This window comes from Jaculus jaculus, chromosome 1 (genome assembly GCF_020740685.1).
Source record: "Jaculus jaculus isolate mJacJac1 chromosome 1, mJacJac1.mat.Y.cur, whole genome shotgun sequence".
Taxonomy (NCBI): domain Eukaryota; kingdom Metazoa; phylum Chordata; class Mammalia; order Rodentia; family Dipodidae; genus Jaculus; species Jaculus jaculus.
The window spans coordinates 327,384,113-327,411,068 of NC_059102.1; the positions used below are offsets into that span (position 1 = coordinate 327,384,113).

Here is a 26,956-nt window from a genome sequence, read left to right on the forward strand (position 1 = left end):
TTGTAGACAAATGCTTTAACTGCTAAGCCACCCTTCCAGCCCAAGGCCTGCATTTTATTAACTTAATAACCGTGGTTCAAGAAATATTCAAATCCATCATCTATTCAATGCAATGTAATTCACCAAGATTATGTGAAGGCTTGTCACTGCATGGCCAAGACAATGACAGATCGCAGCAAAGTCCGGAAGAAATAGCTATGTGTATTTTGGCATTTCTTATTTTCTTGCTATTGTTTTGTTTTGATATAAGGCCTCACTATGTAGCATAAGCCAATATAATTCTCCTGCCTCAGACTCCCAAGTGCTGGGCTTATGGACATACTTTACCATGCCTAGCTCATGCCATCTGTATTTTATAGTCACAGATTCAAAGTGTTTTCCATCCATTTTTCAAATTCTGGAGTCAAGTGAGGGAACTCTGAAGGCCACAAGCAGACATGTGATTTTCTAATAAAGTGGAAGCAACTGAAATCCAATTTCTTACTTGATTATTTCACTTTCTCCCTCCCCAATCAGCAAAAGGCTTCGAAGTAAGTCAGGAAGCTCCTCATCCAGAAAATTTCTTTTATTTCTCTTTTCTTAAAATACTTTACTCGGGGCTGGAGAGATGGCTTAGCGGTTAAGGCACTTGTCTGCGAAGCCTAAGGACCCAGGTCCAATTCTCCAGGTCCCACGTTAGCCAGATGCACATCATGGTGCATGCATCTGGAGTTCGTTTGCAGTGGCTAGAGGCCCTGGTGCACCCATTCTCTCTCCCTCCATCCCTCTGTCACTAATAAATAAAATACTCATTTACAAGAGACAGACAGACACCCCCCCCACACACACACAGAGACAGAGATGCGCCAAGGTCTCTTGTCATTACAATTGAACTCTACATGCATGCACCATCTTTGTGCATATGGTTTTATGTAGGTACTGGGGAATTAAACCTGGGCTGTCAGGTTTTGCAAGAAAGCTCCTTTAACCATGGAGCCGTCTCTCCAGCCCCTTTTATTTAGTTTAATATCTGCTCATCTGAGCCTTCTTGGCAATAAGATCTGTGCAGTGACTGGAACTGTTAAGTGGACAAAGGCTTGCTATGTGCCAGGCCTGTGCTAAATGTTTCCCACACATTCCCGCACTGTCATCTCTCTTCATGGTCACAAAACAGTTCAGGTATTCTTTTTTATTTATTTATTTATTTATTTGAGAGCGACAGACACAGAGAGAAAGACAGATAGAGGGAGAGAGAGAGAATGGGCACGCCAGGGCTTCCAGCCTCTGCAAACGAACTCCGGACGCATGCGCCCCCTTGTGCATCTGGCTAACGTGGGACCTGGGGAACCGAGCCTCGAACCAGGGTCCTTAGGCTTCACAGGCAAGCACTTAACCGCTGAGCCATTTCTCCAGCCCCAGTTCAGGTATTCGTATCACCCTGTTTCCCAGTGGAAATAGGTCTCGGGGTTCAGGGACTCATCCAAATACCCCCAGTTAGAGTGGCTGAAGCCTTTAGGGTTGGGGAGATGACTCAGCGGATACACCACTTGTCAGACAAACATGAGTGCCTGGGTTCAGATCCCTAGAACCCGTGTAACGTCAGATGCTATAGAGCTGGTGGCTTGCATCTACAGTGAGAAGAGAGGCAGACAGAGGAGAGTGCCCGGAAGTCTGTGTGCCAGCTAGCCTGGCCAATCCAGCAGTGAACGCTGGTGAACGAAGACTCTGTCCTAAACAGTGTGGAGGGTGAAGGCCAACACCCAAAGCTATCCTCTTACCTCCATACATGTGACGTTGCATATATGCACCCACAGCCACGCCCATCTTCCGCCTCCGCCTCCCCCAAAGCTTTTGACGTGCAGCCTTCCTGGCCTTGGCTGGTGTCAGGTTTGAATTCACCGGATTTAAAGGACAGAATCGGGCTGGAGAGATGGCTTAGCGGTTAAGCGCTTGCCTGTGAAGCCTAAGGACCCCGGTTCGAGGCTCGGTTCCTCAGGTCCCACGTTAGCCAGATGCACAAGGGGGCGCACGCATCTGGAGTTCGTTTGCAGAGGCTGGAAGCCCTGGCGCGCCCATTCTCTCTCTCTCCCTCTATCTGTCTTTCTCTCTGTGTCTGTCGCTCTCAAATTAATTAATTAATTAATTAATTAAAAAAAAAATTAAAGGACAGAATCTTGGGACTTTAGTCCTTGAGAGGTGACAGGATTATGTCTCAGCATCTCTCCAATGGAGGGTTTCTCTCCACGGGGACACTTGCTGCCAACTTCATCAGCTGTAGCCTGACTCAGTCCGACCCTTCCCTGGGAAGGGTTCAAGTCCTTGCTGGTCCCCATCAAGGTCGGAATCTACCTGCTCTAAGGTACTTTATGGGAAGTCTGGATAATCCTGGCCACTTGCTGCTGGACAGGTGCCCTTAGTGGGAGAAGTCCTTTGAGTCCCCTGTCAGCCCAGCTTGTTTGGGGAAGTTACAGCCTAGGCTAGTAATAAAGCCAGCTGCCTACTTAGGAAAGACCTGATAACCAGATTAACTCTAATGCTACAAAGGGATATGGCTCTAATCGGTTTTAGCTCCAGAAAGCCCCAGAGGGTGTCTTCAAATGGCTGAGGCCTCCTGGAATGAGGCCAAACAGCTGGGGCTCAAGAAAGTAAACCAGAGGATTAGCATGCACTGGAAAGACTGGATTCGTTTTTTCTTTCTTCCTCCTTTTTTTTTTTTTTTTTTTTGTTTAATTTTCCGAGGTAGGGTCTCACTTCTCACTCTAGCCCAGGCTGACCTGGAATTTACTATGTAGTCTCAGGGTGGCCTTGAACTCACAGAGATCCACCTACCTCTGCCTTGAGTGCTGGGATTAAAGGCGTGCGCCACCATGCCCAGCAAGACAGGATTTTCATGGCATATTCCTCGGTACATTATTTTTGCTTTGCTCTCCAGCCGTGTAAGAAGTCGGCAGGAGGGAGGCTGGGGTGGACGCTCTGAGCAGTTTCCCTCACAGTACCCAACACCTATCCTCCTTTCCTGGTAGGCATCCCCAGCAGAAAATGAGATGATCACTTAACTCTGTTGGTGAAAGTGGCCCATATTCTTGGCCACAAAGACACAGGCGCAAAGTCTGTTTATGCTTGGCTTTGTGAACCACTTTTGGGTCCCCACTTACTGCTCCTATCTCTAGACAAAAACACTTGCCTGTGGGGCCTGAGGCACTGGACCGTGGTGAGCTGGAACTGAGTGTCCAGCTGATGTCCTCCTCGATGCTCGGTCTATACTGTCCAGCCTGCTCTGTGCCCACGAGCACCCTCGACGGACTTCATTGTACTCTAGAGGCCCTGGCTGCCCGGAGGGTTCAGCTCATGGGAAAACTGGAGACCAGTGGCCAGGGCATGTCTTCCCTGGCCGCTCCTTCAATTGTGGCTCCTCTAAAGTAACACTATAGAGGGCCTACTCCCAATTCTAGAATCCTGACAACTCTCCCCAACCTATAGAGTCAGGCCGTCTTCTGAGAGAGGGTCCAACTATGTTTACAAACTGCTGATCTGAACAGTGTCAGAACTGCTCAGAGTGGTTGGCTGGCCCTGGGAAGCTGTCGACCCTTCTTAACAATTCCAAGGGTGCGTGGGAGCCTGTTTGCAGGGGCTTGGGACAATTCTTTACTTTGTTTTAAAAACTGGCCTGTATTTTTGGCCACAAAGATACATTCTCATAAAAATGGATTTCCCTACATGAAAGAATACTTCTTTGTTAATTAAAATTTTTAATTAAATAAAAGAGTTGGGGGCTGAAGAGATGGCTTAGCAGTTAAGGCATTTGCCTGCAAGGCCAAGGGACCCAGGTTCGACTCCCCAGGACCCATGCAAACCAGATGCACAATGGGGCGTGTGCATCTGGAGTTTGTTTGCAGTGGCTGGAGGTCCTGGCATGCCCCTTCTCTCTCTCTCTCTCTACCTGCCTATATCTGTATCTCTCTCTCTCTCAAATAAATAACTAAAAATAAGGTGGATAACACTGTTCCCAGAGGTCATAGATTGTTAGAGGAAAATCCTAGTGTTAGACATGGGATACCTCCTGTCAGATGCTGGTCGCCCATTAATACAGGACACTATTGCAATTCTTGGGTGTCCACCAGAACCAGTGGTTAGAACTATTGCTAAGGATGCCACATGCTTCCAACACAGAACACAGAGAAATCAAGCTGGAAGGGTCTGGAAGCTTCCTCTCTAGTGGGTAGTTTCCATAGCGCCACAAGGTGTTGTGCAGGATGACGTGAGAAAAGTCATTCAGTCTTATCCAGTGGTCAGCTTATCCAGTTGGTTGCTGCACAACCAACCAGCCGGGCAAGATGTACCCACTGCAATAGTGGTGTGACTGTTAAGGGGCTGACCAGCTGCTTTCTGGTAGGACTTGCTCTATGGCACAGGATTCATGCCTGATACAGAAAACCTAACCCAAGGCTTGTGGCTAGGGAAATCACAGATCCCAGGAAGGAAGCTACTATAATTTTTTTTTAAATTTTTTATTTATTTATTTGAGAGCGACAGACACAGAGAGAAAGACAGGTAGAGGGAGAGAGAGAGAATGGGCATGCCAGGGCTTCCAGCCTCTGCAAATGAACTCCAGACGTGTGTGCCCCCTTGTGCATCTGGCTAACGTGGGACCTGGGGAACCGAGCCTCGAACCGGGGTCCTTAGGCTTCACAGGCAAGTGCTTAACCGCTAAGCCATCTCTCCAGCCCAAGCTACTATAATTTTGTTTGGCTAGATGGCAGTGCGTGCCCACCAAACCGCTCTCTAAAAATGTATGTTTGTACCTAAAGATTAATGATGCCCTCAGAAGCTTCTTGCTGTGGGTGGTGACTATTGGGGAGACTCAAAACTTGTCTAGGTGCATAAGACCTGCACAAGATTGGGTGTATCAGCAGTCCATCATGAATGGTAGAGGGACACATGAGGCTGCCACCCTTCCCAGCTATTGGCAGTTCATAGATTCTGAGGTTAGGAGAGACATGTCTTCAGTGGTGTAGCCCCTGGTAAGCTGTCCATACTCCAGTAAGTGATCCCCTTGCGTGCTCATGCAGGCAACGCTAATTAGACTCAGAGGGATGGACGACACACACACACACACACACACAATCAGATAGAAGTGGGACAAGTTGGGAGAGTGAGAAAGCGTCAGAGAATAGAGGCACCAGATCCTCTTGCCATTGCCAACAAACTCCAGACATGTATACCGCTTTGTGCATCTGGCTATATGTATGTACTGGAGACTTGAACCTGGGCCACCAGGCTTTGCAAGCAAGTGTCTTTTGTCTTTTACTGCTGAGACATCTCTCTAGCCTTAAGTAAAATTTGAAAGTGGCTTTTCCTCTTAGTCTATAAAAAATATGACCCCAATAAAAATAGCAATAGATTTTTTTTTTTTAAACTGGAACCTAGCTGACTCCCATGTTTACAGGGAAATTAAAATGAGTCATAGCCAGAAAGAAAATATCTAAAGGAGCCTGTTGTGACGGTGCCCTGTCACGCCAGCACTTGGAAAGCTGAGGCAGGAGCAATTCCCAGCCCCGCTTGGGCTCACGTTACCATGCGGTGAGCAGCTCGGCTCCAGCCCACGCTCCTTGCTATGACATTCTGTCTCTTCACGTTCCAGAAACAGTAGAGCCAAGAGACCAAGTGACTATGAACTATAACCTCTGAAACACTGAACCAGAATAAATATTTCTTCCTTTTAAAAAAGGATAAATTCAAGCTGGGTGTGGTGGCGCACGCCTTTAATCCCAGCACTTGGGAGGCAGAGGTAGGAGGATCACCATGAGTTCAAGGCCACCCTGAGACTACATAGTGAATTCCAGGTCAGCCTGAGCCAGAGTGAGACCTTACCTTGAAAAACCAAAAAAAAAAAAAAAAAAAAAAGATAAATGTAATAATGAACGTATGAATAATAACATTACACATCTTAAATATTCATATGTATATTATTTACATGTTAACTATGATAAACCTATTCATTTACATATTTTTTTTGTTTTTTTTTCAAGGTAGGGTCTCACTCTAGCCCAGGTTGACCTGGAATTCACTATGTAGTCTCAGGGTGGTTTTGAACTCATGGTGATCCTCCTACCTCTGCCTCCTGACTGCTGGGATTAAAGGCGTGTGCAACCATGCCTGGCCTCATTTATATAATTTGTATGCTTAGGTATTTATGTCATATTTTGATGTTTTGATTATGGTAATATTTAGTATAATATTTATGTGATTTCATAAAAACTCTAGAAGAGCTTTAACTTTTGCTTGGGTAGGCACTGAGATTTCTTGCCTTCCCCAGGCACAGATCTGCAGAATTCTCATCCAGGGTGTATTTGCCCAAGGCTGGGTGCATGCCTGCTCGCTCAGAGACTTGCCAACCTGGTTCTGTTTCTAGCTTTTTACTCTTTCTGGCACATTCCACACATCTGTTTGCCTCTCTGCCCCAGGAGACATTAGCCCTGACTCCACCCTCTCTGGGCTCCTCAGACTATAGGCCTTTGGCTGTCCTCTAAGTCTGCTGGCTATTATAATCCCAGAGTGGAAATTGACTAAATATAATCTAGGAACCATCAAACTGTAAATCACACATCATAAATTAATATTTAAATAAAAATGTGGCTTGGGACATGGCTCAGTGGGTAAAATGCCTGACTTTCAAGCATGAGGACATGACTTTGGATCCCTGGTGCCCTCGTGGAAGGCTGGGTGTGGCAGCAGATCGTGTAAGCCTGGCACTGGGAAGGTAGGCACGGCCGGCTCCTGGGGCGTTCTGGCTGGCCAGTCTAGGTGAATGGGAGAGCTCTATGTTCATTACACGCGAGTGTGATGAGCATGGCCAAGACGGGAATTTGCTAGGCCTCTATTCATAGAGGACTTCCGAAATCAATCATCATGGCCCGACTCTGCAGTAAAATTCCACAGAGCCACTTTCTAGAGCAAAGATTCCAATTGCTAATATGATGTCATCGCCGAGATGTGCTAAGGAAGACAAATTAAGAGACAGAACAGTATTGTAATATCCCGATGAAAAGGAGGAGAATACAGAAACAATCATAAAGAAAATATGGGGGAAACAGTATTATTACCTCCATTGGTAAGGCCCATTTTCGTAATCTGAGGTACTTTGGGATGACTTGTTGTATAGAACAGTGTGTGTCCCTTTTCATGCATGGATTATAGTTTGTTATGACGGGGCCCTAGTTTATTTTCAGTCAATAGACAATTGAGTTTATACACTCATAGCAGAAATACAGCATTTCCAGTAAGGGAGTATAGCTTAAAACCTAAATGCTTAAATAGCTACATAAAAATTGTGATCTTTTGCTGGAAGTTCTCCATGTTGAAATAGCTGCAAACCACCAATCTGCTGGCTCATTCCAGTGCCCTCCATCCCCAAGTGCACTCTGTAGACACCAGTTTAAGGCGAGAATGGGGGCTAGAGAGATGGCTTAGTGGTTTAGCGCTTGCCTGTGAAGCCTAAGGATCCTGGTTCGAGGCTCGATTCCCCAGGACCCACGTTAGCCAGATGCACAAGGGGAAGCTCGCATCTGGAGTTCGTTTGCAGTGGCTGGAGGCCCTGGCGCACCCATTCTCTCTCTCTTTCTCTCTGCCTCTTTTCTCTCTCTGTCTGTCACTCTTAAATAAAACAAAAATAACCAAAAAAATTAAAAAAATAAAAAGACGAGAACGGGGCATCCTTTGGGAAAATGTTTTACAGCCAAATAAGTTCTGGAAAGGCCCTTCTACCCAGGTCACGTGCAAGAGATTTCTCTCAACAAAGTCACATGATAGCCATCCCTGGGATGTAAGAGGAGGGTGTAATGCAAGTTTCTTAGGCTTCCTTAGCCCTGGAGCCCCACTGCTGCCATCTCTCAAGGCGGTGCCCCACGGAGCCCACTGGAGACACTGAGTCACCCTCTGAGGGTGCCCTTCTGGCTCAGCCCTTGTCTGGGCAGCTTTGAAGTGCCTTTTCTCCAGAATCGCCTGCTTCCCTTTAAAGACCAACGTTGTTGCATACTGTTACATTTACACCGTGCCCTTGTGGTCTCTGGGCACGAGGAGAGGCCTATGTGAATATTAACAGATTCTGCCTTGGCATCTGTTCAGCCCTGACGCACCATCTCCCAGCTGCCGTTCTCACCCTGGGGGCGCCATGCCGGCCTCTGTCTGCCAGCGCCTTGCACATGAACTGGGAGAAGGGTCACCAAGGGGTTACTGCAGCACTCGTCGAACAGACTTTGTGCCTCCCCAGGGTGGAAGCTGGCTGCTGTCGGACATGTCTGTGGTTCGCCCAGGGGTCACTGCTAGGAAGGGCTTGACCACATCGTCTACACATTATCCTCGAGTCATGTCATCCAGGCTGCCCCACACGAGCCAAGCACCATTTCTGGAAGGCACTCAGACTTCCCAGCCTGGCCTGGAGTGATGCCTTCTTGGTCAGTAAAGCACTTGTCACACACACTTGAGGGCCTGAGTTCAGATCCCTGCTCTCACATGAATGCCAGGCGCAGCGGCAGGTGCCTGTCATCCCAGCGCTCAGAAGGCAGAGTCGGGGCGGCCTCAGGGCAAGCTGGCTACTAGGCTCGTTGAGGTTGCGAGCTGTAGGTTCAGCGAGCAACCCTGTCTCAGTATATATGATGGGAAGCAATTGACGAAGACACCTGACATTGACCTCTGCCTTTCATATGCATACAAACATACATGCATTAACACATAGGCAGCATGCCACACCCATGTGCAAAAAAAAAAAAAACCAAAAACCATAAAACAAACAAACAAAAAACCAGGCACAGCCTGAGCAGTAAAGGGCTTCCTGCCTTGCTGTCTGTCTGTCCCCACATGGAGAGACCACCACACTTACACTGTAAACACCAATGGAGATGGAGGCCCTGGAGTGAAAAGCTCAGATGTAAAATGACTAAGAGCAGTTTTGAGGAGGATGGGAAAGGTAGGGTTCTGGAATCTGGAGCCAGCATTGCAAAGAAGGAAATTATTAGGGGAGGTGTCCAAGGGTCTCACAGCCTGCCTGGCCCCTCTAACTTTTGCTTGGGCAGGCACTGAGATTTCTTGCCTCCCCCCCCCCCGCCCCCAGGCACGGATCTGCAGAATTCTCGTCCAGGGTGTATTTTGCCCAAGGCTGGGTGCATGCCTGCTCACTCAGAGACTTGCCAACCTGGTTCTGTTTCTAGCTTTTTTAGTCCTTCTGGCACGTTCCACACACCTGTTTGCCTCTCTGCCCCAGGAGACATTAGCCCTAACTCCACCCTCCCTGGGCTCCTCAGGCTGCTCTCTGAGTCTGCCCTGGCTGGCTTCATTCATTGGCCCAGCCCCTCTGGGTCTCCCTTCCCATCACTTCCCCTCCCAGGGACGGACCGCCCTTCCCACAGTGTCTCCGACACCTCTCGGTCCCACCATGGTAGCTGAAGGACAGCAAAGGGGATAAGCAGGCTGCCCACTGAGCTTGTGGCCTGAGAGTCTGAGAACCTTGGAGGACAGCCAGGGGTCACTCCAGGCAGGGGCGCTGCTCAGCTCAACTGGTGAGGGGCTTAAGCAACTGGGGCCCATGAGCCTACTCCTTATACCTTTGATAATTGTTCTCTCACTGGTCCGCACAGGGCAAAGGGGTTCGTGGGCAGCTTGTGTCCTAACGGATCTTCAGGCAACCCCCAGACCAGACTAGAACTCAGGAGAAAGTCCCTGGATCTCCACCTAACAGACTGACAAGCAGAGGTTGGGAATATTTGGTTTGATTCCTGATGTTGCCACTTCTGGCTGTGTGAACTTTGCTGTTTATTCTTGTCATGTGCAAACCTTAGCTGCCTTTGGCAATAACGTCCTGGAAAGTAAAGTATGAGGCCGGTGGGGAGAAGGAGAGGTTGTGACTAAGGAGGGAGTGAGGAGGGAGAGGGGCAGAAGGCAAATCCCTTTATTCTGAGCCTCTGAAAACTTTTGGGGGGGGTGTCGGCAGAAGTGTCCAAATACAGGTAAAGGAGGAACACAAGGTCACAGTCACAAATGCCACTGCTTAAGACCCCAGAGTGGGCACTGTAGAGGTGAAGCGCCACGCATCCCTCCACCAGAGCCAAATTCCCTCTTCACTGGGTGCTGGACTTTGGGCGGGGGTTGAATGGCCAATGCCCCCATAGGCTCAAGGGTTTGAGTACTTAATCCTCAGCTGGAGGCACTGTTACGGAACATTGTGGAGACTTGCTAGAAGTGTGTCACTTCAGGGTAGGCCTTGACTTGTTTCCTCCTTCTCCTCCTCCTTCTCTTCCTCCTCCTCCTCCTTCTCTTCCTCTTCTTTTGAGGTAGAATCTCACTCTTGCGTGACTTGTTCTGAATAGCCCCACATCCTGTCTCTCTCTCTCTCCTTCCTCTCGCTGATGTGAGGATGTGACGGAGGTTCCCTGCTCCTGCCATGCTGCTCCCCGCCACGACAGACTCAACCCTCTGGAACTGTAAGCCAACATCAACTCTTCTCCAGGGTGTTTCTGGTCAGGTATTTTGTCCCATCAATGATAGAATAACTGGTATACCAGTCCTCAGTGTCGCCTTCTCTGCGTGACTTCCTGACAGAGCCAAATGTCGCCCGTCCCCTGGGAGCCAAATCCCTCTCGTCACGCCTGCGCGCCATGCCTTCATTGTGTGTTCTCCCAGGGTCTCCTGCCCGCGCGTGACCAGCATTCTCTTCTAGATTGATTCACTTGTTCAACGACTGCTTAGTGGCATGTTTTCTGGCCCATCCTAGGGCACCCAAGGGCTGTACTTAAGTCATTTCTGTATATGGGTCCCCAGGGAGCGCTCCACATTCCAACGTTCCCCACCCTTTTCAATTTGCATGACAAAAGCAGCTGTTGGGCCCCTTGGTCTCACCTTTGCGGATTCACTCAGGATACCTGGATGAAAGAACTAATTGTCCCCAGCTGGGCCGGCCCCCCCACCCCCGGGGCTCCCATAGCACCCTTGGTATCCACAACCCTCCACCCCCAAGCTCACAGACAGAACCCTCGCATCGGCCATGCCAAGACCCTCCTTTTAGCCAGGGCACTCTCGGATGGATTTTATGAATGACTCCTTTAAGCACCGGGGCCCTCTTCTGAAAGGATGGATTCATTCAGGGCCATGCCAGGAAATTTCCAGAGCAATGCTCCCTGCTTCTGCTTCCTGAGAGTCAGCTCTGCGGCCAGGCCATGGTCACCTGGCTGTTCCAGCGAAGGCATGTGGTGGGTTATTCATGCCGGTGACTTCTGGAGGGATGTCTGAGGGGAAGATTTAACCCTCCTGGTTCCCCCCTCTCATCTGTACCCACTTCTTCCTCCCCCTCACCCCCACAGGTGGTCCTTCTTCCTCCAGTCTAGTCTCAAGCTTCTGTCTACTCATTCATTCTTTCTTTTCTTTTTTCCTTTTAGAGAGATTGAGAGAGACAGAGGGACAGAGAATTGGCACGCCAGGGCCTCAGCCACTGCAATCTAATTCCAGACGCTTGCCCCACCTAGTGGGCATGTGTGACCTTGCACATGCCTCACCATGTGCGTCTGACTTACGTGGGCTCTGGAGAGTTGAACCTTAGGCTTTGCAGGCAAGCGCCTTAACCACTAAGCCACCTCTGCAGCCCCTCATTCATTCTTGAGTAACAAGTCTGTGCTCTGCCTAAGCACAGTCAAGCCTCCCCTGCTGCCAGCTCACAGCCCGTGAGCACAGGCATGATAAGGAGACCGTGACCATGGTGCAGTGAGCACGGGCCTCCACTGGGAGGGGACGAGTGCGACGGGGGGGGGGGGGGGATCCGGATGAAGGGGGCTGGGACAGGCTGAGGAAGGGAGCAGCCAAAGTGTGGGGGACGGGCACAGCCCAGAGCAGATGGTTGGTGAGGGCGAAGGCCAGAGAGGTTGGGTCAGACGTCAAGAGCAGGTCTGGAAACGGAGCACCACCTCTTCATGTAATTTTTTTTAAAACTTATTTATTTGAGAGTGACAGAGACAGAAAGAAGCAGAGAGAGGGAGAGAGGGAGAGAATGGGCACACCAGAGCCTCCAGCCTCTGCAAACGAACTCCAGACGCGTGCGCCCCCTTGTGCATCTGGCTAACGTGGGTCCTGGGGAACCGAGCCTTAAACTGTGGTCCTTAGGCGTCACAGGCAAGCGCTTAACTGCTAAACTATCTCTCCAGTCCTCTCCATGGAATTTTCGAGAATTTTTTTTTTTTGGCTCCTGGGGCTCCGGCCCCTCCGTGTGCAGTAAAGCACTCACACTTGAGCTGTCCCTGCCAGGGAAGGGCACAGTCAGCTCCTTGTCCAGGGATGCCTTCCACCTTCCCTTGCCTCTCTCTCCTTAATCATCCTTTCAGGTACTCCTCTTACTATTTTCTTTCCTGTAGAAACCCTACCATAGCATGGCCAAAACTGATATTTAGTTCACTTAGTTGCTCTCTTCCATCAGCTCCAGAGCAAAGGGTCTCTCTCCACAATGTCCTAAGCGATCTGGAGACGGGTAGACACCGTGCTGGAATCCAGTGAGAATTATGGCCTGCCCTACAGTGTGGGGAAGCCAAAGAAAGGAGGCTGGGGACAAACAGAGAACCTAGAATAGAACAGAGTGGTTCAGCGTGGGGAGGGAAGACCAAAGCAAGAGGCTCTTATGAAGAAAGGCCCACATTTTCATTTTGTCATTGCCCCCTTTTCCCTTCCCTGCCGGGGACCGAACCTCAGGTGTCATGGATGCTAGACAAGGGCTCTACCACTGAACTATGTCCCCAGTTCTTTCTCCCTTTAAAAAATTATTTTATTTGTTTTTTATTTATTTGACAGTGAGGGAGAAACAGAGAGAGAGAGAATGGGCACCTCCAGCCGCTCCATACTAACTCCAGACGCATGTGCCACCTTGTGCATCTGGCTTACATGGGCCCTTTGGAATTGAACCAAGGTCCTTTGGCTTTGCAGGCAAATGCCTTAACCACTAAGCCATCTCTCCAGCCTCCTTTCTTTGCTTTTTATTTTGAGATAGGATCTCACTAGGTTGCCTTGGCAGACCTTGAATTTTTAAAAATGTGTGTGCACATGTATATGTGTGTGTATGTGTGCGTGTGCACATTTGGAGTTCAGAGGGCAGCCTCCGACCTCCTGGTCTTCCGTCCACCTTCTTTGAGATGGGGTGCCCCTTGTTTGTAGGCTGCTCCCTAGCTCCGCCTCCCATCGCTGCAGGCACAGTGGGATTACTTTGCAACTGGCCCTTTCTGGGTGGTGAGGACTACTGAACTCTGGCTGGCAGATTTGCAAGCAAGTACCTTTAACTGCTGAGCCATCTCCCCAGTCTGTGGCTTAGGTTTTTGATTCTCCTTGCCTCAGCCTCCTGAGTAGCTTGGATTACAGGCTTGTGCCACCATGACCAGTTTATTTTGTCATCTTCTTTTTTCTGGAAGTCCTGAGGCTCTTCTTGTGGGAGGTACTCAAGAAAGTTGGCTGATGGGAGGCAGACAGGCAGTTGCTGGCCTGCACATTCAGAGCTCTCGGGCGTCTCCAGTGGGCCAATAGATCAACCCAACTCGAGTCTCACACCGCCGAGCACACAGGGGATGTCCTCAAACCGCACTGGGTTAGTGTCCTAGCAGCCTTGGGTCTCCACTGGTAAAGGACAGGAAATCTAGCATCAAAGGGAAGGTGCCGAGCCTCTTCCAAAATAGTCTCTTTCAGCAACCTTGCACTTTTCACCACCAGGTGGTGCCCCTGTATCCCTCCCTTGAACCTGGGCCATGCTTCCGTGTTGGGTGAATAGGGGCAGCAGAAGTGAGGCCTTGTAGATGGGCGTGGTGTCTCACGTCTGTAATCTCAGCATACTTGGGAAACTGAGGCAGGAGAGGTGCCGTGAGTTTGAGGCTCTGGACTACACAGTGAGTTTCAGGCTAGCTTGGGCTAAAGTGTGAGATGCTGTTTCAACAACAACAACAACAAAAGCACTCTGAGTTAGATGTGCTAGCACGTGCCTCTAATCCCAGGAATCCAGAGGCTGAGTAAGAGAGTCACCATGAGTTTGAGGCTAGCCTGGGCTACTGAGTGAGTTTCAGATCAGCCTGGACTAAAGTGAGGCCCTACCTAAAAAGCAAAACAAAACAAAGAACCTGATGCTTTGTAAAGAGGTCACCTCCCAGCCTCTTAGAAAATGTGTCACTGTGTAAGAGGTTCAGTCATCTTTAGCCCCCAAGGTAGAGAAAACACGCAAGAGGCAGAGATCCTTCAAGACCAGCTGACCCTATCACACATGGGAAGAGGCCTCTAGAAGGCGGCATCCCCATTCATGTCTGATTGTAGCCACCTGAGGGGCCTGAAAAGTTACCCCAGAACCAGCAAATGACTGGTTTTCCAGCTGCTTATGCTGGGCCAGCTGTTCCACACTAGATACAAGCTTAGCAATACGAGGACCTTCCTGAGCTCGGTGCCTAGAAGCCCGAAATTCAGATCCTGTCAGGACGTTTAAGCTGCTGGGTCTCCCCCTGTCACCCCAGAGAGATGCCAACGTCAGGATGCTCAGGACACCCAGCGCTCCACAGGCCCCGAGGCACCTGGCCTGAGACGTGCTCGATGCTCTCCTGATGCGTGGTTCATGAGGCCCAGGGCCAGGAAACCAACAACATATATAGGCCTGCCCAGAAAGGCAGAGATGAGTCCCCTGGAAGCAGGGAGAGTCCTCCCCAGCTTCTCCTTGGCTGAAGCTCCTCCCAGGGCTGGTGGGAAACTCATTCCTCTCTCCCACAAGCCCAGATATCCCAACAACGCTGCCCTGCCCTGCATGCTGGATGTGTTCTTTCCTAAGGAGTCACTTTGGCCTCAGTACCCTTACCAGTGCCCCCAGGGTGCTGCCGAACCCCTTACGATGAACACACGAACCCCATGCCATGAAGAATTGTCTACACAGAGGAGCAAGTCTGCTGGGTTCAGTTTTGCTTGCTCTGTGACTCATTTCCCTTGCCACAGCTGCAGAAATGATAAAGAAAGCAAGATGTGGAGTGTCGCTCCCAGCTACTTTGCCCCCTTCTTAGACAATGGTACTGCACGTCCCTGGCAGACCCAACACCCTGCCAGGAAGGGACCAAGTTCTCCTGTCCTAGGCAATCCAGGGAGGGAAGGGAGTTCAGGCCTCAAACAGCTGTGGGTCTCAGCTTTAAAAGGTCCAAGAAGGAAATAACCAACAATGTGGGGTCCCCCGGAGCTGCTGGGTGGAGCTCTCTACAGGAAACACAGCCGGCTGCGTGCCAAGCCTATGACTGGGCGACGATGAGTCAGTCACACAGGGCCTTCCCTCCTGTTACTCATTTTACGCCTGGCAACAGCCCAGAAAAGGCTGCCCCAAACAGAGAGTTGCCCACAACACATATAGTCATGTCACTTCCCTCAGGCTGGGGGAGAGTGGAGACTCTCCACTTTCCTGCTGGCCCTTGGCATCAACCCGGCTTCTTCGCCCGCATATCTCACCCAGCTTCCCGCCCCTGCCCTGCTCTGCTGCCCTGTCTGATGCAGCAGCCACAAGGCAGTGTGGCTCCTTTTATCTGGACATTAACAGGTTTAGTTCCTCAGTCAGGTGATCTCAGCTCTTAGGAGACTGAGGCAGGAGGATTGCCTTGAGTTTCAGACCAGCCTGGGCCACAGAATGAGACCCTCCCTGTCTCAAAAAAAAAAAAAAAAAAAAAAAACCTCAAAACAACACAACCTAAATTCAGCTCCTCACTTGCACTGCTGATGTGCAGACATGTGGCTAATAGCGACCACATCGGGTGGTACAAATGGGCATCTGCGTCACTGCTAGACGTTCTGTCCACAGTGCTGGTCCAGCCTGTCTCACTGCATGCCTGATGGCCAGGCCACCAGCTCTTGGGCCAGCCAGAGGAGTATGGACTGCCTCATCCTGAGACTCCATCATCTATAGAGTGTTGTGAGTGAGGACGTCACTGGACCTCACGGGACATGGGTTCCTTCATTTCCGAAGCCCAGAATGGGGGCCGCTGGGCCTGATGCTGTTGAGGGGGGGGGCTGATGCTGGGCGAGGCACCACGGATGGTGGAGCATGACGTGAACTCCCAAGCGCAGTTGCGCTGAAGGTGTGTGGGGCTGTAGGGGGACTCGGGGGGCTCCTGTGCACGCTGCAGATTTTAGAATCACAGGATGTCGCAAGAAAATCTGATCCAACCCTCTCTTCCCAGACGTGAGGTGACCGAGGCCGTACGTGGGTGTGCCATGGCTCGTGGCCACAGGCAGCTGGTGGGAAAGCCAAGGAAGTCCAAGCAAAGGGAAAATCACGTCCTTATCCACAGGCCTGTGGGTGGCAGGCTGGTACCTTGTCCCACTCTGCCACCCCCGGGGTGTACGGTGGCTTCAGAGGAAAGTGCGCATGTGTGGGGAGGGGTAGGAGGTTCTGATGGGGAACCCCCACCAATCCCACTCCCGCGGTCAGATCTGTCCTAGACGTTGGATGTGCCTGCAGCCTCATTATCTGATGCCCAAGGCCAGGATCAGCCCAAACACAACAGAGCCCCGTTGCTGAGCTGCATTGGGGCAGGGAGCTGGGAGGGCGGACAGCAGCCTCCGGGGAGAAAGCTGTGAAGAGCACTTTCACCAGAGAAGCCCTGACCCCTGGCACGCTGGCAGGGGCCTCTGCTGGGGCAAGGCTGAGGGCGAGAAGGATCGCTTATTATGAGAAGAAAGGATTCAAGCCTGGTGGGGGTGACGCATGCCTTTAATCCCAGCGCTTGGGAGGCAGAGGTGGGAGGATCGCCATGAGTTCGAGGCCACCCTGAGACCACATAGTGAATTCCAGGTCAACTCTGGACTAGAGCAAGACCCTGCCTTGAAAAACAACAACAACAACAAAAAAAAAAAAAAAAAAGGAAAAGAAAAAAAAGGAATGGATTCAGTTTCTCCCTCAAACTAACCAACATCTGTTTTCTAGTCATTGTCTTAAAAATTATGTAATCATTACAGATACTCCTTGACCTGCCACGGGGTCACTGTAGGTCGATCATACTTTACATCAAAGAAGCATTTAATTTACCTACTCACCAGCAATCCTGGCTTAGCTTAGCCTTTATGAAATGTGCTCAGAATGTTCAAATTAGCCTAGAGATGGTCAGCATCGCACGACGCAGCAAAGTGTTGACTGTCCCATGTAACTTACTGGACGCAGCCCAGTGCCTGGCAGGACGCTGTATCCATTGCTTCCCCTATGGTTACATGGTTGACTGGGGCTGTGGCTCACTGTCCTCACCCAGCATTTGCGACAGCGTCACAAGACTCCGCATGCAAGACTGCACACGAAGAGGCCATCGGTTTCTGCTGCACGCGCGTGCCTTTCACACCATTGGAAAACTGCAAAACCCTGAGCACGATCACGGTGCATTGGGGACCATCTTCCCATGTTACAGCTCAAAAGTTTCGGTGTCCTGCCCGAGGTCACACAGGCTCACTAAGTGGTGTACGGAGCAGGGAGGGGGGCGCTTCTTTCATTGGTCTGGGGGCTATACTTCTCTGAAAGGGTGTAGCTATAGTGCTGTAGGTGAGGGTACCCTGTGGCGAACACCTCCCTGAGGATGTTGTGGGGCACAGATCACTCTTAGAGTGACCCACCTTGAAGGGCCTAGGGAGCAGGCGTAAGGCTAGGGTGTTTCAACAGCTGTGACAACATCCTCCATTCACACTCTCCCTGGAGGCCATGGGCCTTGCTGAACACGGGGAGGGTAAACGCCAGCCCTTACAGAGCTGCATCTGGCTCCAGGGCCAGCCTGGCTGAGCTCAGCGTGGATTTTTCTTTGCTGAGTCCATGGCCGGCCCATCCAAGCTCTGCGCTGCAGCTGGCTCAGACAGGCGCAGCTCTGCACCCTCGGCTTGGGGGAAGCATGGGAGCTGAGCCTGTTTTCCCATCTGCATAGAGAGCATGAAAATACTGACGTCAGACTTGGGATGACTACATAGGACAATGTTATGAAAACAGGGCCCTCAGTGTCACACACTGCTCATGGGTAATGACACTGTTACCTCACAATCTGCAACCTTCCAGGACAAGCAGTGAAGAATAGCTTGTCAGGCAGCAGACGCAGCTGTAGACAGCCGTGTGCTACATTTTAGGGCGTCTTTGAAGTCATTTCATTTACCTTGCTCCCTTCTGCATATTTGGGAAACTGAACTTCCCAGTGATAAGTGGGCCTCAGTCCCAGGCTGCTGCTGACACGGTTGAGCCTTGAGTTGCTACCACAGCCTGTGGCTCTCTGAGCCTCTTGGAACATGGCAACGTTACCACCCCTTTCACAAACTTGTGCCCAGATGCCAGAATGAGGGTGAGAGTTCAGCAAACCACACATGTAATCTCACCAGAATCTCTCAGAATAGAGGGCCAAGAAAATAAAATGGCTAACATGGCATTTTTTTAAAGATCTTCAAAATTAGACCAATTATGGAGACAGTTTTATTTTATTTATTTATTTATTTTTGGTTTTTCGAGGTAGGGTCTCCCTCTAGCCCAGGCTGACCTGGAATTCACTATGGAGTCTCAGGGTGGCCTCAAACTCACGGCGATCCTCCTACCTCTGCCTCCCAAGTGCTGGGATTAAAGGCGTGCGCCACCATGCCCGGCTCGGAGACAGTTTTAAAAGGCTGACATTCCACCTTCTTGTTATTCAGTTTGGTGCAATCAGAGGATGATATCTCCCAAGAATTTAAGCCTCGCTGTCTCCTCCCAAGTGGCCTGGAGGAATTTACATAGGCCTTGAATAAGTCCTGTATTTACGACTTGCAGCTTGGTCCTTAAGATGTTGTGAAACTTGAAGTAGCTGTTTCGTCTGGGAGGAGTGCTGCTTGTTCTGGGCTGACCAAAAGTCCCAGGATGTTGTGTTCCAACAGGTCTGGGTCTTGATCTCCCCCCTGGCCTCTACTCTGGTTATTTTATGTCCCCAGAAACCTCATCTATAAGATGAGAGTAACTGTGGTGTCTTCGAGATAGTGCAGCCATGGCTAGGCTCTGGCTCAAAAAAAAACATCCGCTCTTATTATTAGCAGTATCGGCTTCCATTTTTCTCTTAACCAGTGGCTTCCTGGAGCCCTCACCTTAGATGCCCACAGATGCCTGGGCTGTTCTCTTGTGGCAAGAGAGGGCAGGGGTGGGAGGTAAGGCACCATGATGGCATCTCAGGAATCTGCACTCAGGATCAAGGTCAAAATAACCTGGCTGTGTTCCAACAGGCCTAGGTCCCACAGGCTATGTCTACCCTGAAGATCTGCAGGAACCTTGACATCGCTGAGTGGGGCTAGCTTGCCATACACACATGGACCCCAGGGTCACACCACATGCATCAGTATACCAGGCTTGTGCTCTGTAGCAGCCTCGTCTATAAACTGACAGCACAATGGTATCTTGGAGGTGGCGCAAGCATGGTTTAGCATCTGGCTTACTAAATGTTAGCTGTTATCATTAGGAACCTCTGTGAAGTGGGCATAGGAAGGACACCGACTCTAGCTGACCAGTTCTGCTACTCATGGGCTTGCTTGGGGAGCCAGATGAAGTTGATGGCAGGGAGCAGGTTTCTGATTTCTCAGAGCAAATCATCCATTTCAATAACTATGGCCCCCTTATTTATTATGAATAATGAAAGGTTGAGGGTGGATTGCCTGAGAACCTTGATTCACAGTTCTCGACTGGCTGCTCGGACCTCGCAGAAGCCCGGGAAGTTTCAGGATCAAGCTGGGACCCCTAGAGTTCCCATGCTCAGTGAGCGCATGTTCAGCAACAGCTCAGAGCTGGGTCTCAGACAGGTCTCTGCGCCTCCCAATCTGGCCCCTCGAGCTGGTTCTAATTACACAGGCAGCTCTGTTCATGAGCTGCAAGGCTCGTCCATGCGCTGTCGTGGGGTGGGGCGCTGTCTGCAAACGCCGAGCTCGCCCTGGTACTTCCACTTCCTGCCACCAGCAAACCTTTGGGTTTCCTCTTCCTTCACAGTGAATCACTGTCCCTGCCCCCCCATCCTGAACCTCACCAAACTGATGTCTTAGCATTGCCACTGGTCTAGGGTGGGCTGGGGAGACGCTTGTACTCAGTCCTCAGCTTACAGTCAATTTACAGAGACCCCGGCGCAAAGTCCAGAAGCCCCTTGGTCCTTCAGGTGGTAACATTTTGTAACCTCAGAAACTCGGCCAGTGCAGGGATCACAACGCAGAGCCAGGGCAGAACCGCTGACCCCAGGAGCCAAGAAATTCCAGGGAGCTTCTGGAAACGGAAATCACCACACTGCTCCAGAAGAGACGCCTTACATGGGCTCCCGGCTCCTCCTCTTCCGGCCACAAGCCAATCCACTCACCACAGCTTGCCCAAGATCCCACCACTTACCCAGGGCTCCTTGGCAGATGTCTGTGCGGGTGGCTCCTCCAACAATAAACTGGGGATCAGCGCAGATCTCCTGAGAATGAGACCCACAGTGCGCCGTCAGCCCGGCAGGCAGGCAGAGGGGCGCGTCAGTTTCCACAAATGCCCTTCTCTCCCTCAACCTCCCCTCTGGGGAGAGTTTGGGTAGGGTCCTTGCTTCACTGGTCCTGATGAAGACAGGGTCCTTCCCAGACAGTCATCACCCCCCAACCTGCAGCCGCCACATTATTCTGTCTCCCAGGACTGCTGAGTATGGAGTGCAGCCTCCTCGGCCAGGCCGCAAGACAATTCACACTCCAGGGCCTGCTGCCCACCGTGCTGGATCCTTCTACCTCCTCTGTTCCTGCATGCATGTTGTTTGGCTTGCCTGGCACTCCTTCTTTGCCCATCACATTTTCGACATTACCATAGTCCAGGGCTCTATGCCAGTTCCTCCATGAGGTCCCACTCCCTTGTCATCCTCCTCCGTCCCTGCTGCGGGGTCTTCACTGTACCACTGAGAACACAAATGCACACTTTCTGCTGGCACTTGTGAGCATTCCTGTCTTCCCAGCATACCATCGTGGGCCGGGACTGGATCCAGCCCTTCTGGATTATTCCACTGGGCCATGGTACCTACAGCATCCATGTACTCTGCATACTGCTGTGCAGCTCAGTGCAGACACAGAGTGTTTAGCTTTGTGTCACTGAGCCCTCCTGGGAACTCGGGGTGGGTGTCAGCTCCTTAAAGGCAAGGGACCAACTCAGGAGGAAAAGGATGCCCAGCCAGCTCACAAGGAGAAGATGATGTTGGGGCATGAACTCTGGGGTCTCAAGTGCAAACTCCTATTGATCCTCTGATTAGTGTTAGGATGTGTGACAAAATCCAGCCTTGCAGAGCTCAGCCCTTCTGCAGTCCTCTGAAAAGTGTTTTCTGACTCTCAGGAGCCCCACCCTAAAGCTACAGAGGAAGCTACGGCTCTAATCTGAGCTCTGGGCTCACCAACTTTGGTTTGCTGGAGTGTCGGTCACATCCGTTATGGAGTGGCATCAGTGTGTCTCACTCCACGCCCCTCTCCATCTGGTGGGCACCTTCCCCGGGTGCAATTGGAGTCTAACCTCCAGCCACCCTGGCTCCCTGTGGTACAGATGCTTCCAGCAACATTCCTTTCTGCCTATAGGGCTGCGGGAACAATGAGAAAGTCCTTCTGCCTCAGCAGACCTGCAAGCAGAGCCAAGTCTGCCCGTGGCCTGCCAGCCAAGCACTTTTCCTGCCGATGGCACAGAGCGGGCCCCATTCCAGAAACCCTTTTATGGGGCTCTGATCCCAGGAGGGGTTTTCTATTATGCTTTAGAAACTGCCCCAGGCTCTCCAGAGAAGCCAGAGTTCAATCTTTACAGCCTACAGATGAGTCCTGGGCACAGCTGGCGGCACCTTGAATGAAAATATAGGATGGAGGGCTGGAGAGATGGCTTAGCAGTTAAGCGCTTGTCTGTGAAGCCTAAGGACCCCGGTTCAAGGCTTGATTCCTCAGGACCCACGTTTGCCAGATGCACAAAGGGGCGCACGTGTTGGGAGTTTGTTTGCAGTGGCTGGTAGCCCTGGCATGCCCATTCTCTCTCTATCTGCCTCTCTCTCTTTCTCTATCACTCTCAAATAAATAAATAAATAAATAATGAACAAAAAAAATTTTAAAAATATGGGATGGAACAGCAAAGAAAGGGGAACGGCTTGGGCTTTAGAGTCTGACAACCCAACTGTGAATCCTGGCCCTGCCACTTAGGACCTAGGATGCTGGCAAGGTGCTTCGGGTCTTGAAGCCTGTTTTTCCATCTGTAAAATGGGGCTGCAGATAACAATTGTACCTCCCACAAAGGGTTGTTCTGAGGGTTAAATGAGCAGGCCATTAGCAAGCCTTGGTAAGCATGCCATAGCTGACAATACTTGAGCTTGCTCCCCCCTGCGTGGCTGCTGGGAGGATCTGATAAGCCAACCTTGGACAGATGCTGGCTCTCTCCTCACCGTGGCTTTGCGCTGGTCCGGGCCCTCACTGTGGCTGTAGCCATGCCCTGCTTCATCCTCCTTCCTCTGGATCTCACTAGTGTTGTGAGATCCCCTCAGGAAGAGCTGCGGATCCCCCTCTGCAGGCTAACCAGCTGCCCTGCCCTGCTCTCTCTTCCTCATGGGCTGTTTCACCCTCCTCTTTAATCCCTTCCTCCCTGGTGACTCAAGCTCTAATGCAGTCAGGTTGTTCACAGATGAACAAATAGATGAAACCACAGGGGTCTTTCAGATACATTCTCTCCCTCCCTCCCTCCTAACCCTGTCACAGACACCCTTCTTAAATTACTGGGCCACTCCCTTCATTTCCAGCTCTCTTACTCTGGAGTCCACAGTAGTCTGGCTCCTGCCCCACACTTCCATTCCAATTGCTCCGCTATAGTCACCAATGACTAGTTCATGTCGGAAGCTTTGTTCCCTTTGCACAGCCTGGTCACTGTCAGATAAGGAAGGTCGGGGTAGAGAGCTGCTGCAAGGAGTAGGCTCTGGGCATGCGCAGGGTAGACCTAGCCTTCAATCTCCTCTGCACACCTGCTTCACTCTCAGTAAGAGTTTAGTCTTCCCAAGCCTCAATTTCCTCAGCTTCCTTTTGCTTGTGGAGTGTGTGGCCTGCCCACCCTAGACAGTGGCCATGAATTAGCTCTATTTCTCTCTATGGATGTGGAGAATGTGGGCCGCTGATTTAAGGGAGAAGGAAGAAAAGGGAAGGAGAAAGAGGGAAGGAGGGAGGGCAGCAGGGAAGGGGGAAGACCCGTAGGCACTCCTACCTGTTGTGGGGTGGGCTGCCTGTCTCCCCTCCCTGTACAGTCTTCAGAGACAGAAACAAAATACGCCGTGCGTGGCATGCAGTAGATGTTTAATAATTCCTTACTGACTGAATGGGGGATAAATGTAAAGAATAAATCAGCACCAAACATCAGGTGCGCACATTCCGCTGTGTACACTGCTTCCACAATCAGATGTTCCTGGCGGCTCATTACTGTTCCACAGTCGTTCGTTCTACAAAGTGTATTTTCTGCTCACAGATCCCTCTCAAGCATTTTATTTCTATTTATTTATTTATTTATTTTTGGTTTTTTGAGGTAGGGTTTCACTCTAGCCCAGGCTGACCTGGAATTCACTATGGAGTCTCAGGGTGGCCTCGAACTCACGGCGATCCTTCTACCTCTGCCTCCCAGTGCTGGGATTAAAGGTGTGCGCTACCATGCCCGGCTCCTCTCAGGCATTTTAGACAGTGCCTGGCATAGAACAAGCACCCAGGAAATGTGGATGAGTGAATGAGCTGAGTCCTGCGACTGGATACTTCCTGGACTGGGCATCAGGAGTTTGTGATGAGTAACATACACAGTGCCATGCCCTGCCGCTGTCGCCCGCCCAGCAGGACAGGTACACCTGCATGACTGCCTTGGTAAGTGGTGAAAAGGCCCCAGAGGGAATCAGCCCCAGGCCGTGAGAGAGAGAGAACCAACCACAGGGAGGGGCAGGGAGGGGCAGCTAATAAAGTCAGGAAACACTTTTTGGGGAGGAGACTTGTGACAAAGTCCCTGAGGATTTGAGTGAGCCAGATTCAGGAAAGAGCATGCCTGGCAGGTGAGGAGAGAAAAGAAGTGGGCGTCTCACAGAAACAAGTGAGGTTGGACCTGGTGTGTTAGAGAATGGCTAGGAGCCACCCCTGTTTTTTTTAAAAAAATTTTTTTTTATTTGTTTGAGAAAGCGAGAGAAAGAGGAAGAGGGAGAGAGAAAAAGAGAGAGAGAGAATGGGCATGCCAGACCCTCCAGCCACTGCAAATGAACTCCAGATGCAACGCCACTTTGTCCAACCAGCTTATGTGTGTCCTGAGGAATCAGACCTAGGTCCTTTGGCTTTGCAGGCAAGCATCTTAACCGCTAAGCCATTTCTCCAGCCCCATCTCCTCTTTTAATTTAATTTTTTTGGTAGTTTTTTTTTTTTTTTTTTGAGAGAGAGAGAGACAGAATTGGCACTCCAGGGCCTCAGCCACTGCAATTGAACTCCAGACACTTGTGCCACCTAGTGGGCATGTGGGACCTTGTGCTTGCTTCACCCTTGTGCATTCTGCTTACATGGGATCTGGAGAGTTGAACATGGGTCTTTAGGCTTTGCAGGCAAGTGCCTTAAGTGCTAAGCCATCTCTCCAGCCCTCTTCTTTTAATTTTCATCTCATCTCATCTCATTTTATATTACTTTATTGATTTTATTTTTATTTTTGAGACAGGGTCTTGCTTTGTAGTCCAGGCTAACTTCAAACTCCAGCTTCTTCTGTCCCAGATCCCGGAGGCTTGCAGTGACAGGTGTGAACCACCACGTCGGTTCACCACCTCTTGTTTTTAGAGGAAGAGATGAGGCATAGAGAGGTTCAATGACTCACCGACAGTCACCCCGTATGTTAACAAGGACAGGTACCCGGGTGCTCCGGGTCCTGAGTTCCGGTAAAGGAGGGTGGCCTGGGAGGCTCAGGCGAAGGAAGCAGGGCAGAGAGAAAGGCTTGCTGTCCTGACATGAGTCTGAAAGGGCAGGTTTCCCGGGAGGTTTCCTCTGTGTACAGCGGAAAAGCCTGGTGACACCCCCATAGGAAGAGGGAAGCTAGCTTGGGGTGGGGTGTCCAGGGCAACAGAATGGACAAGGGGATTAGAGGAAGTTGTTTCAAAGCCTGACAGGTCCTGAGGACCGAGATCTTGAGGACGTAACAAGAGTGTTTTGGAGAGCTCCAGAGGTTCCCAAGTGAGGACTCTGGGCCAGCAGAATGGCCAGGAACGAGCTCGTAGGAGGCCTTTGTTAGTTCCTGGGTACAAGTTATGGAGGGAGGGGCGTTAGTAGCTGCCCATTGCCGAGGTAAACCAGAACTCTGAATGGATGAATCTATCCACTGTGGCTGTGTGAGACCACCCTGATGCGGTGCCAGGCTGTGGACAGCCCCTCCCCCGAAGCCCACAGACCGGAACTGGAAGCCTTCTACCCTAGTTGGATATCGCCTCCCATCCTCGGCCAGCAGATCCAAGCCACCTCCCACCGTCTCTCCACTGGAGTCCAACAGAAGTTTCACCCCAGCCTCCTAGCATCCCGAGTTTCTGTGAAGAGGAAGGCCTCGTTGGCAGGCCTGCCAGTGGGATGTGGGGTCCAGGAGGCAGCTGTCCTGTCCCGGGAAGTGCTGTGGGCACAGGAAGGGGGAAGGCCAGCTGGGTGGGTCACGGGATGCCCCATGGGACCTCCCTTGCAGCAGGCACGCTGTCCCAGAGGCGCCCTTGGCCTGGGGTAGTGGCTGGTGTACCCCCCACCCACCCACACACATAGTGCCGGTCCCCCCAGCTCCCCGACCCGGCCCCAATCGCTTCCTACCGTGGGGCGCTTCCACTCGATGCCCCGAGTTTTGCTGGAGTAGGGCCCCAACTCCTTGAAGCCCAGCGACGAGGGCAGGGCGGGGAAGGAGGGGTCCTGGAAGAGCGCCCCGGCCTCCAGGCACGCATTGCGCAGCGTCTCGTAGTCCTGGTTGAGGTACTTGATGGCCCGCTCGTGCGAGCCCAGCCCGTGGGCCGCCTCGCGGTCCCTGGCCAGCCTGGCCGCGATGCCCGCCATGGCGCAGTGCGCACGGCGCGGGCACGGCGCGCGGCTCTCCTCCCGGGCTGGGGCGCGGCCGGGCCCCGGGGCGCAGCGGCAGCGGCACTGCGGGCGATGATTCACCGGCGGAAAGCGCCGGGGCCGCGGGGTGTGGCCTCGTCCGCTCCCGGCCTGCTGGGCTCCGGGCCCGGGACCTGCGGGCGGGCTGCAGGCCTGGGCGGCGGGGTCGCTGCTGCCACCTGCGGACGGCTCCCGGGATGGCGCGGCCCTGGACCCTTGGGGGGGGGTGCAGGAGTTGGGGTTCAAACCGCAGCTGGACGGCTAGCCTCCCGGTCTCCCCCCCAACTCAGTGGGGAGGAAGGCTGGCCGAAACCCGCTATGACTGTCCAGGAAACGTGAGTCAGTAACGGAGCCCAGGGAGTGAGCGCAGACACTAAACCAGCTGCCTCTCCCCCGGGGCCACTGTCCTTCCTGGTGGCTCTGCAGGCCTTGCCCACCGGCACTGTCCACATTAATCCCCCGCGCCCACGGTTCTGTGAGCAGCAGCTGCCGGTGTCCCCATCTTACAGGTAAAAAGGAAACCACCAGCCCTATAAGGGTTCAGTGATGTAACCCTACGTGGCACAGGAAAAGCAGGGATTCTAAGCCACCAAGCAGTCACCGGACAGCAGTTTGCCCCTATGTAGGGTTGTGTGATCTGGCAAGAAAAATAAAAAGTCTGTCCCGGTGTGGTGTCCAGGTTCAGATCTCAGCGGAGATAGGAGGTCGCATGGTCATCTTGTGTACGAGGCCATCTGGGACGACAGAGTCTCGGGTCAGCCTGGGCTAGAACGACACCCTACCTTGCAAACAAAACGTCATCCAAGTTAAATTCGAATTTCAAGTAAATAGAAAATGTTTTTACTATGTTTAGTTTTCAAATAGTGTATGAGGCAAACCCATACTAAAAAAA

At 51.5% G+C, this 26,956-nt stretch overlaps 1 protein-coding gene across 1 annotated transcript in view; it reads right to left on the reverse strand.

Moving 5' to 3' along the window:
- Window positions 1-26,022, reverse strand: part of Capn2 (calpain 2) — a 59,075-nt gene extending 33,053 nt beyond the window's left edge. Inside the window, exons 1-2 of the mRNA XM_004653241.2 lie at window positions 25,786-26,022; window positions 20,354-20,423 (exon numbers count right to left, since the gene is read on the reverse strand). Coding sequence (XP_004653298.1) covers window positions 20,354-20,423; window positions 25,786-26,022 — 307 coding nt within the window. The remainder of the gene's footprint in view (window positions 1-20,353; window positions 20,424-25,785) is intronic.
- Window positions 26,023-26,956: the final 934 nt, after the last annotated feature.